The following is a 12,488-nucleotide window of genomic DNA, read 5'->3' on the forward strand; positions in this document are numbered from 1 at the left end:
GGAATCATTGCAGTCAAAACTCAATAATCCCTTCTTAACATATTTTTTTAACACAGCTAATTAAGACTTTTTAAACACTGAATACTAGGATCTGATAGTTCTCCGTCTTTGTTAGACTTCTGCCTTTTGAAGAACAGGCTATATGCAAGGAAGACCATTGGTGCCCAGACCCCATCTTATTAATCTTTCCCTTCGTGGTTGACTGATGATTAGTGATTAGGTGACCAAAATGAAAGTTAACCAAATTAGGACATCAATGCTTAGCATTAAAGCATGCATAATCCAAAGATAAGGCATAGGTTACGCGTTGACAAGATCTTCTTACCGGAGTTTTTCTCGTCTTCCCTCATAGCAGATATTATTGACTCAATAAATAAAAAAAGGAATTTTACAGGGTGTGCATTTCAGTGTTCAGAAACACATCATGCACTACATTTGACATCTACTCCTTTTACACTACATCGCCCACTGCGGTCCTCTGATGAGCATCTGCTGTGTCGACCATCCATTAATGCTAAGGTCATAATTAAGACTCTTTATCCTCTGTGGTTCATCATTGGTTCAATGAGTTGCCTAGTGTTCTGCATTCTTGTGATATTTTGGGGTCTTTCAAGAAGTGTTTAAATACTAACCTTACATTTAATTAATTAATTAATTATCTTACAGTTATGATGAGTTTATGTTTTTTTGTTATGAAAGGTCATTATTTTCATTGTTGATATTGATATTGCTGTTATTACAATTATGCTTATGTAGGCTTTTCAAGCTTTGTTTGAAACATTTTTTATATATATTTGACTTTATACAGATATATTAAAGAGAATACCAGGAAGCAAGTGGGAGAGAGAGATGGGGTGGGATCGGGAAATTACCAGGATCGGACTCAAAACAGCATCCCCCATGGTGCTTGGAACCTGAATGTGGTATGTCGGTAATGTTAATATAATGTAAGGCACTGTGGACAAAAGTGTCTGCCAAATACCATAACCACAACCACTTTGAATAATATAAGAATTACCTAAGCCTGATACATAAAAACATACAGTATGACTGAAGTAGCCTTTGGAATTGGTAGCCTTTGAGTGTTCTGCATTTTGAAGTAGCCTACAGTGTTATGCACACAATGTGTTCAATGGCTGATTTTGTGTGTTTTGAACAAAAAAAAGCTTTTTGCTTTTATACTTTGAGTTTCTGCCATTCTGTGACAAATAATTGTATAGGCTAAGCAGTTTTTAGAAACTGTAAATCCAGTTTCTGAACTGTTCACATCTTATGTAGCCTATATGATAGGTAGAATGATGCTACCCTCTGCTGGACAACCTTTGCCACAGCATTGTATAGTTAGACCAGCTTCCCCGACCCAATCTTATGACATTTTCCCTTCGTGGTTGACTGATGATTAGTGATTAGGTGACCAAAATAAAATTTAACCAAATTAGGACATCAATGCTTAACATTAAAGCACGCATAATCCAAAGATAAAGCGTTATACGTTGACGAGATCTTCTTACCGGAGTTTTTCTCGTCTTCTGTCATAGCAGATATTACTGACCCAATAAATAAAAAATAGTAATAAGAAATATATAAATAAAATATAGAAATTACGATAATCGTCACAATGCCTTCCATGTTTTGACTTCCTCAATTCACAAGCAGCTGTCAGCAGTCGGAGGGACATGGTTATTCTCTGTGCTAGGCCTAGTTTGGATTGTAAGGAACTGTCTGTCAGTCTTCGCAAGCACGTGGGTCATACAAATGTGAAGAGGCGTGAGATTTAGGCTACAATTAGTAGGCCTGTGGTACACAAGACCTACATTCAGAACATGAGATTTACCGAGAAGGACAGAGGTGCACTTGCCTCCAGCTTCCTCTCTTCCCGTATCGTCTGACAGAACTTGTGAATCAGGTGTTCTCTGTCGCATTGTTTGCATTCTTTGTTATGTGCGCCGGTAGGTAACCACCCCACGGAACTTACATAGCCTAGCTCTTCCGAAAACACAGAGCGCCATGAAATGAAGTGGCACAGTTTACTCAGAAGACGACTCATCAGAAGGGGGATTTTGAGCGACGCAACCATGGTGACAGTAGTCCACTCCACCAGCGCTTTTACCTAACTAATTATTTGTCTAGAGGTGAGTTGCCCGTTTCAGGAACTTCAAAAGTTAAGAGCTTTAAAAACGTAGCTTGCTATTTGGACATTTGAAGAGGATAATCGTCGGCATGCAGAGTGTCAGATGTTCTTGCTTTCTTTAAGGTGCTGGTAGCATACAGTGACCAACGCCATGAGGTTCAACGGGTTCTTGAAAGTTCGAGTTGGGGAGGCGGTAGATCTCAAACCGACATCCTTCTCCAAACGGCATTCTATAAGACCAAGTGTGAAATCAAATTTGATGGACCCTTACATTGTGGCAAAGGTGGACGATGTCAAAATTGGACAGACTGTTACAAAGTCAAAAACGAACAGTCCAACATACAATGAAGTCCTGTGCGCGCAAATTAGTGATGCAAAGGTTCTGGAGCTCGCCGTGTTTCACGATACTCCTATTGGATATGACGATTTTGTGGCCAACTGCACCTTTCAACTGGAGGATATGATGGATACAGCCAATACGAGGAAGACCTTTGAGGGATGGGTAAGACATTCAGCTTCATCTTAGATACATTTTGCTGTAAACAATTTTTTGAGATGTCTGTCCAGAGTCTTCAACATGTTTCAGTCCACGCAGCCTATAGAGACCCCTGTTATATGGCTTATTAAACTCAGCCAAAATTGTGTAGGATGGCCTAGTGCCACATACTTTAGTGTAAACAGTGTTAAGCCAGATACGTGATGTATGTGAAACTGAAATGTTTACAGAATATTTTTTGAAATTTGTTTTGGGGAAAAATAAAATTGGGCTCAAATCATTTGGCAGGGCCCCTGCACCCTGAAGACCACCTTGTTGAGCATCTCTGTATTCTCAGTGAATAAATCTCAATCAACTGTGCAATCAACAACTATACACAAATCTCAAAGGGGACATATTATGCAGAACATCTTTTCTGTGCTTTTGTGCTTCCATTTGGGTTTTCCAAGTGCGAAACAAAACTGTGCATTCAGTTTTTGTGGGTTAGTTGAGAGATATAATCATGCGCTCCTGTGAGCCATTCAGATGTCTCCCCTATTGTAACGTCACAGTAGGGGAAATTTGAATATTACTACCCCCCCATCTGAAAATTCCCATCCACTAAGTTGGTAAAGGATGTGGCCATATGGCCATCAGTCAAAAGTGAGACTTGTTACACTACCATATCATATTTGAAATCAAGGGGTAATAATTTGTGAGACTGCAGATTTGCTTTTAAAAACATTGAACTCTCATTTTGGCCTTGATAGATAATAATAATGGATAAATAGTAGGCCTACTGTATGTGCTCGCATGCATGCTTTATATTGTCCCATTGTGTGTGTGTGTGTGTGTGTGTGTGTGTGTGTGTGTTTGTGTGTGTGCACACATGCCTGTATCTGCGTCTGCGTTTGTCTGTCTGTACATAGATCCACAATCCACATGTGACTGAGACTAAATTACACAGACCTGCCCATAAGCTCGCCATCGTGTCCTCTGTGAATCGGTTACTCTCTGCGTCTTTTCGCTTTGCCTTTTTTTGGTGCGATAACTGACTGTTCCAAATGCACACCCACTGCAGAGAGACCACCAAAACCACAAGCTTTCCGTAGCCCACTGCACTGTTGTTGTAAACAGCCACTTGCAACCCCGCTTCTGCCAGAACGGCAGGCTATCATCTCCACATCTACACCAGAGAATTATCTCATCATAAAATGGCATAGCAAAGCACATCTGTCTGTCATCGCCCCGAAGCTGTGGTGCTGTGTCAGCCATTATAGTTATTTATTTGGCAGGCGGTTTTATCGAGATTTACTTATCATGAGTGAGGTGCAATACAAGCAAATGGCTGCTTATGTGGAGATATCAAAGTGATGTCCACTCTTTGACTTGGTGATTGTAGGATATGTGGAGGAATGAAAGTGATCATTATCATAAAAAGAAGCAATTATTTTCATTGAAATGCATTTAGAGTTTAAAGGGAGACCAGGCAAGCCTGATGCTTTTTCTCTACGAAACTCCCCCTCGCTCGGTCTGAAGCTCTTTTCCTTTTCTTTGTGTCTTCAGTCAAGGGTTTTCGCTGCTTCTTCGACGGCTCTGCCATTATACACACGTTTGCAACCATCTCTAGCGTTTCGTTAGCCTGTCTCTGTGCTGTAAACTGATCCTGCTTCGGTCGGCGGGTAGGATACACCGAACTTGCAAGTGGGATATTCTTTCTACAGGCTATAGGGGCGGGCGAGAGAGCCTTCATTCGCCCCGTAATGAGAACACGAAAACGTTGCCTGGTGTCCCTTTAAGTGCCCGGCAGGGCTTGAGTCTTACTGTAGGTTTGGAATATAAGAAACAGGTCCAGGACCAGTGGAGGAACAAGAATCAGGGTTCTCAAAGTCATGAAAAGCCTGGAAAAGTCATGGAATTTCATTTTGTCATACCAGGGATGTAGGTAGGAGATAGATAGCACATGTCTTGTCACGGAAATTGATCGCCTCCTTCATAGATATCCAATAGTCAGGGAGAAAACACATTTTATCCAGTCTCGTTTACGTCACATTTCATAATTGTCCTCAGTCTGTGGCGTAAAGGAAGCTTGTACTTGTGAAAAGCCATGGAAATTTTATTCAAGGTCATTGAAATGTCATGGAAAGGTTTTAAAATGTTGTCAGTGAAAATGATTTGGAACCCTGATAAATGCTTTCCCAGTCTCAGGTCACACTGGCTATATTAGATTTGGTCAGGGCCCTCGTGTGGCATTGTATAGATGCTATTTGTAAGCCTTGTTGTTCAGAGTGGGGAGGGAAAGCCACGGCTGTGGCACAGATTAGGGCTGGGCGATATATCGATATAAAAGATATATCGATATATTTTAAAATGCGATATGGAATTAGACCATATCGCATATATCGATATAGTTCAAATTTGCGCAGTGATCCTTGCTCCACGCAAGCCGCTGACCGGAGCTCTCTGCACTGCTCCCCTCTCTGCACTGCTGTGAAACCGCACGCTACTTTTCTCATATAAATATATTTATTTCAGAAAAAGATTGGCCTATTTTATTTTATAGGCTATTTTTATTTAAGATATTTTTTTTATTTAAATGTGCACCTTAGGGAGCTTTGATTTCAAAAAAGGCACTCCAGTTTAATGTTTACATTTTATTGTTATTTGAGTAGTGAGTTTTCAATAAAACTACTCATATTTGACTGAACATTTCATTTTACAGCTCTAACTTTGCAGAAAAAATATCGGGATATATATCGTATATCGATATTCAACCTAAATATATCGGGATATGACTTTTGGTCCATATCGCCCAGCCCTAGCACAGATCAGTGAAAGTTGTCCCAGATTCATATACTGTATGCATCCAGTCAATTGGTCCCTACCTTGTATTCTCAAAGGTAAAATTAGTTAATGTCTTCGCCCTTGACCAGACAGAGTTTGTATATGTACCATAGACATGCTCTCATGACTGATCAATGTATTTGAATAAAGACATATGGGGGAAAGTACACAGGTTTTGTTACCTCTCACTCTCCCAATACAACATTTGCCTCTATGCTCTTGACATATTTGAAATAACCTACATATTTGAATGAATGGCTGAAAGGCATAGAGGCTTCCGTGACCGTGACACTTTAGTGTAGGCTAGGGCTTTGTACTTAACTTCACTAGAGTAAAGGTTTCCTCATTGTAATGTGTCTTCAGCATTTGATGAGGCACCAAACAAAGCCATTCTTGTCCCTCGTATGAACTGTCGGTTGTAGTGATGTGTGTTGTAATGGTCTGCAGGAGAATGTCATTGGTTTTGCTAAAAAAAATAATAATAATAATTGGTGCATGTCCAGTCACTGTCATTGGGAGTGCTACTATCGTCTCATGTCATCGTGAAAGAATCTTGTGAAACAGCACTTTCCAGATTCTTCTCCTCAGTGCTCACCTGTATGCAGATCTAATTGTCTTCAGGATGACACACAGGCTGTCAATTACACACACATAGTTTTTATGGTAATTTTGTTATAATTGGCCCATTTCTCAGACATTCCTTTGAAGGTAGATGCTGAGGGATTATGGAGCATTGGATTTGATGTGTAGATTTTCAATTTTCATTTTCAAGTATGTTGAAAGGTAACATGAAATGAAACCAACAAAACAAAGACTTTTCCAGGTGGTCTGGTCAGTGGAATTCCATGCTCTAAAAGACTAAAAGAGGTGTGTGTGTGTGTGTGTGTGTGTGTGTGTGTGAGACTACCCTTACAGCTCTGTTTCTATGAGTGAAAACTCTTGGCCAGCTCTCTCTCTCTCTTTCTCCCCCCCCCCCCCCCCTCTGTCTTTTGGATCATATAGTATTTTTCACTGATGCTGTAAGAGATAGCACGAGGGAGTGGTACTGTAGATGAAGAGATGGGGGCATGAAGAATGCCTATGCATAGATATATAGATATGTTTATACCTGATTTCAACAGTAGTTTGCCACAATTGTGTTGTAGCTGACAGATTTCCAGTGCCTGGCCCAATTTGTTACATTTATATATACGCTTTTCTAGACAGTAAAAGCGCTTCACAGTCAAGGGGGAACCTCACTAACCACCACCAACGTGTAGCACGTACCTGGGTGATGCATGGCAGCCATTATATGCTAGCAACGTTCACCGCACACCAGCTTGTGCTAGAGAGTGAATGAGTAAAGGAGTGAATGAGCCTTAACTCTCTTAACTCTTTACTGTTAATGTAACTCTATAGTCATGTCGTTTTCAACTAAAGTGTGTTCTACATTTGACACTGGTGTTCAGTGTCATCTTTAAATCTTATGGATGATTGACAGCTACACTCAATATATATAATAACCCAAACTGTGCTGTCCCTATCTGAACACAGAGTTGTGTTATTTTCAACACATTCGTTTTAAGAGTGGATCAAGGATTCAATTTTATTTGTCACATACATAGAGATACTGTTGTAAAACATGTAGTGAAATAGCTGCTTAGCTTCCCTGACCTGAGGTTTCACCAACTATTTATAAGGATAAAGAAAGAAAGATTGAAAAATAATGTAATAAATATATTAAGTCCATGTACAGTAATGTAGTTTAAAGAGTTGTATGTGTGTTCAGGATGCAGATAGCTTGAGGAAACAATCTCCTCCACAGTCCTTCAGTTTTAGCCATGTGGGAACAGATCTGTCTGACCTCAGTGGCTAACAGTCCATGGTCAGGGTGTGAAATCACTATCCCCACTTGGCCACTTCCATTTTGTAATGAATTTGAAACTTTGTTACTGGAAATGTCTACTACGCACATCAGCACTCTAAATCCAAAATAGTGAATGTCTCATGACGTTACACTGACCATGATAACTCCTGGTTCCTTGAATGCTGTAGTGTATTTATATTCAGTACATGAAGTTTTGTGTGTCTGTGAGATATTACCTATTTATGTTACTCTCTAGAGATGATTTTTTTGTGTGTGTGTGTGTGTGTGTGTGTGTGTGTGTGTGTGTGTGTGTGTGTGTGTGTGTGTGTGTGTGTGTGTGTGTGTGTCTGCACTGAAGTGTGTGTGTGGGGATTTTTTTGTTGTTGCTGCTGTTATTGTGCCGAGAAGCTCACCCAGGCCTTCCTCTTCCCCCTTCCTGTTCCTGCACCAGGTTGCTCTGGAGCCAGAGGGCAGAGTTTACGTCACCATCTCCCTCACCGGCTCCTTCCTCGACGGTAACTAGAAACTCCTCTCTACTCTGAACACCTCCTCCTCTGCCCTCTGCCGCTTAATAAAATCCATTGGTCACTGAATGCTTTTTCAGTTGAACATTTCGGCGCTGGTGGATGTGGTCAAGTGACAGAAAGTAACGCTGCACTTATGTCAGCAGCAGTGTGCAGAGGCCGTTAGTGTTCTGCAGTCTTTTTCCACCCTTCTATTCCTTCTATTAGTTAAAGAAGCCAGGCTGCATAGTGTGAATTTGAATGGCTGCTACATTTTGAATATTTACCAAATTGTACTTCCTGAAATGTAATAAAAATGTTTCATAATATGAATTCATTCATTATAGAATACATATATGCATTTAATTGCATTTCACGGAACATCACGTTTTCCTCTCGGTTTCTGTGACATCTTTTCTCACTCTTCTCTCTTTCCATGTCAATGTCTCTCTTTCTTTCATTCTTTCTTTCTTTCTTTTTTTCTCTATCTATCTATCTATCTATCTTTCTTTCTTTCTTTCTTTCTTTGTCTCTCTCTCTCTCTGTCTCTCTCATCTCTCAGATGCAGCGATTATAAACGGGTCGAGGGACCATCAGAGGTTAATAAGGAAGAAGGCCCTGAAGAGGAAGGTGCACCAAGTTAATGGCCATAAGTTCATGGCTACATACCTGAGGCAGCCTACCTTCTGCTTCCACTGCAAGAATTTCATATGGTGAGACACACTCTCTCTCTCTCTCTCACACACACACACACACACACACACACACACACACACACACACACACACACCTATACACAGACACACACACACACACACACACACACACACAGCTGCTTCCACAGAATGAATTCCTTAGGGTGAGACACACACATACTCAATGACACACACACACACACACACACACACACACAGACACACACAGTGTTTCAAGATAATTCATTAGTAGGAGTTTCATACATTGAGATATAACCACACTTTCACTCCACCTTTCACACCCACAGACACACACAAGCCCATGCACACAAGCACACACACACGCACACTCACCCACACATACTGTAGGCAATCCAACAGCTGCAACATCAGCAAAACTGCATTGTGACACAATCCCAAAATCACATCCGTACTGCTTCTGGCTGTATAGATCCTGTGCTGGAGTGTTGAAACATCACACACACACACAACACAGACACACACACACACACTCATATTGCTCATATTGCTTCCTCTGTCAGTCTAGCTTATGACCTACATATCCTGTACCCTCCCTCCTTAAGGCTACTGCTAGACATCTGCTTCCTACAGAAAAACATAAGTGCTTACACACACCCACAGACACTTACTAATCAGTGTCACACAGACACAGACCCACAGACACAACCAGAGAGTGGCTGAGAAGAATCAGATTTTAATGGCAAAGTATGTTCACTCATACAACAAACTTGGTTTTTGCAGTTGCTGTCATTGTTGTGGTACTTTATATAGATATTTTTCTATATGAACAAGGGCTGTCACAATCAACACCCCGATCTCGAACTTCGAAATCAAAAATAGGTTTGACGATTCAGCCACACCCCCAGTGTCATGTCCAGCATGCAGGGGGAAAAACACACACACCCACACACACACAAACACCCAGGTGTGTTAACATGTGTCTACCTAATAAAATTGAAGCTACAGCCACTAAACAAAAGACTTCAACCTAACTAGAACCACCTCCTGCTTCTCTGAAATGACCAGTGTGGAAATATTTTGAGGTTCATTCATTCACGTCAGTTGACACAGTTAAGGCATAAAAAGCATGCTAAAAGTGCTATATTCTGTGAACAATAACCTTGTGTCTCTTCGGAGTATGTTCTAACAGTTATATTATCATTCCGTGTTATTTCATTTCTCTTCATGACCCTTCTGTTTAATTGCCTAGCTCTCGATAGGAATGGTTTTCAAAATAAAAAAGCGGTTTCAAAATAACACCCCCCCCCTCCCAAAAAAATGAAGTAAACAACATGAGAATTGCATTAATGGCAATATAATTAAAAAATATCGAAAATTAAATCGAATCGTGACCTTAACACTTTGAATGCCACGCTGTTTTCGGAAGCTTTGGCCCAGAGTGCCAGCAATCTAGATAATTGTTGACAATTTTTGTAGAGCCACAGCGTATTCTATGTTATAGCTATGGACACATACTATGGCTCGTTTGAAAGTTGAGACTTTAAGAGTGACTTCAAGCTCTCAGTGGGTACAAACTGTTTATTTCTACATGCCTCTGTTCCTGAGAAATCCCAAGCTAAACAGTGGCTAGGTTTCATCAAAATGCAAGCGAGACTTGGCCTATCACCCACTCCGCTCGGCCCGGCCCGTGGTGGAGGTGGAACTCCCTTCTCAGCACAGTAGTCAGTCACTCTTTCTAATGTTTTTGACCTGGCGTGTGGTCTCCCCTGATTGTCGTGGTCAGAGTCATCTTTTCTTAGTAGAAAGGTGGACTCATCCAGCATTGTCTGGCGAAAACGCACCTGCTGCAATATCTTTTTCTTTAACTTTTTAATTTTCCCCTTCAGCACCTGAGAAGTGTTGCCTGTAATGTTTCCTGGAAGTGACCTAGCGAGACCTGGCGAGACTGCCACCTAGTGATAGACCCACGAAAATAAATGGCCTGGTTTTGACCTGATGTGCATGCGTCACTGATTCGACCCAAAGCGATAACCATCAAAAGCCGAGTTATGATGAAATGTCCAGATTGTACATTTTCATGAGTATTCGATCATCATCTATTTCAGTTCTATTCATCATAGATTTCCCATAATCGCACATAAGGTGTGAGTGTCTGTTTTCGTAATTTAGAAAAAAGCTAAACATAATATTGCGTTTTTGGCACTCAAAGTGTTAAAATGTAATCGAATCGAGGATTTGGTGAATCGTTACACCCCTAATATGAATGCTTTCTTACTGACTTACTTACTTGTTTATCCACATTAACCCCTGTGGGACATTTGGCTGTGATAAGCTTCTTCCACACATAACTGTCTATATATTATTCAGGAAGGTTACTCATAAGACACACACACACAAATACACATACACAATTTATATTCACACACCTTAATCACTGTACAATATATGCACACTCTTAGTCACATACACACAGTCATACCACATTATGTATCTTATGGCAATTCACTTTCATTTAATTTCATTTATTTTATTTATAAGGACAGCGCACATTCATATAATTTCTGTAAATGTGCCAGTGTTACCCAGCGGGCTAATTTTCAACTGTAGTGCTTTAGCAAGAACTTAGAACTTAAAGGTATGGTAAGTGATTCTGGATGACCTCACATCTGTTGATATTTGAAACAAACACCAAACAAAACATCAATCCCCTTTCCAAACTCCCCTTCCATTCTCCCACTAAATTCCTGTCACCCCTTTTCGGTGATTAGCTGGAAGAGTTATGTTATTGTTTTATTAGTTGTTGAGTTGTTATTGTAGTAGTCAGATACTGTTGGTTCCAAAGCACACACACAAATTATAGTTCTGGCTGACTTAGAGAGAAGTGCAGAAACATGTTATTTCTAATCTACAGGTGTTTGTTTGGCAAGTGGCAACCAAATTCGCTTCAAGACTTAATATTGTAAACAACTCAACTGCACCTCACAACACAATTCATAGCACCGGCCACAGAAGCATTTACAACAAAACAGGAATTGTATATTCTCAAAGGACATAGTGTTTTTGATGTGCTTGTTGCTCAAAGCTCTGGTTCCTGGCTTTGATGGTCAAACAGTTCCAAGAATAGCTGGCAGCTGCGTGTGTGCGTGTGTGTGTGTGTGTGTAGACTCACTTTGTGTGGGAATAACTTTGAGGCAATGAGCTTGTCAGAGCGGGAGACTGTGACTGACTGAATTTGTTACATGTATGTGTGTGGGTCATTCTATAATTTGGGATACATTTTGAGAGGTAAACATTTTGTTATTAAAAAAAATCAGTTTCATAATCAGTTTTGAACAAAAATGCAAATTATGACAACCTTTCACCAATAACAATGCTTGATATACGGAATTTAGATCCAATTTATTCATGAAATATGAACTAAATGAATCTCACCCCCATATTCTTGATTATTGATTCATACATTCAACTTGAATAAACGTTATGTCTAACAATGAATTAACAATCTGAATGAAGTCTAACAATCTATTTTTTGGGATTAATCTATCAACTGATCAGTTGATGGATTAACAAATCAATCATTAATCCATCAACAAATCAGTTGCATATAATATCTATTTGTATTAAATTATTTCAGTATTTAAACCAAAGTATTCTTTTTATCTGTCTCAATCTTCTTGTCAACTATGTTCTCTCTGTAGTTAAACCGCATTAAAAGCCACAAAGACTTTTAATATGAAGCATTAGGCCTGCACAGAGAGGTGTCCCTTCTTCTGGCAGGATAATTCGGAAATGCAGTGAAGAATTTACACTTCTTCTGCCATTCATTAGCACAAAATATTGAGGCTACACCAACAGTAGATTAATTATTTGTCAACTCTGTTATTGTGATATTGGAGTGAATCAGTACATCACAAAAACATAGTACACAGTAACATGGTTAAAATCCATGCCATTTTGGTTTTGTACGTCATGTAGTAGCTAATTTGAGGTTAGCTTGTGGAGTTCAGCCACA

General features: G+C 40.0%; 1 protein-coding gene across 3 annotated transcripts in view; it reads left to right on the top strand.

Annotated features, from left to right (window-relative positions):
* Positions 1-1,730: 1,730 nt before the first annotated feature.
* The window catches only part of prkchb (protein kinase C, eta, b), a 35,123-nt gene continuing 24,365 nt past the window's right edge, over positions 1,731-12,488 (top strand). Inside the window, exons 1-4 of one of the 3 annotated variants that reach the window (XM_076273071.1) lie at positions 1,733-2,132; positions 2,255-2,633; positions 7,748-7,811; positions 8,362-8,512. In XM_076273071.1, coding sequence (XP_076129186.1) covers positions 2,283-2,633; positions 7,748-7,811; positions 8,362-8,512 — 566 coding nt within the window. In that variant the 5' untranslated portion in view covers positions 1,733-2,132; positions 2,255-2,282. Of the gene's footprint in view, positions 2,634-7,747; positions 7,812-8,361; positions 8,513-12,488 lie in introns of all 3 variants that reach the window. The other 2 variants (XM_076273072.1, XM_076273070.1) reach the window with 2 other exon arrangements.

Source organism: Alosa pseudoharengus, unplaced genomic scaffold (assembly GCF_046254945.1).
Source record: "Alosa pseudoharengus isolate Yale_2024_CS ecotype anadromous, Long Island Sound unplaced genomic scaffold, YU_APseudo_1.1 YU_APseudo_1.1_scf_7, whole genome shotgun sequence".
In the NCBI taxonomy this organism is placed as follows: domain Eukaryota; kingdom Metazoa; phylum Chordata; class Actinopteri; order Clupeiformes; family Clupeidae; genus Alosa; species Alosa pseudoharengus.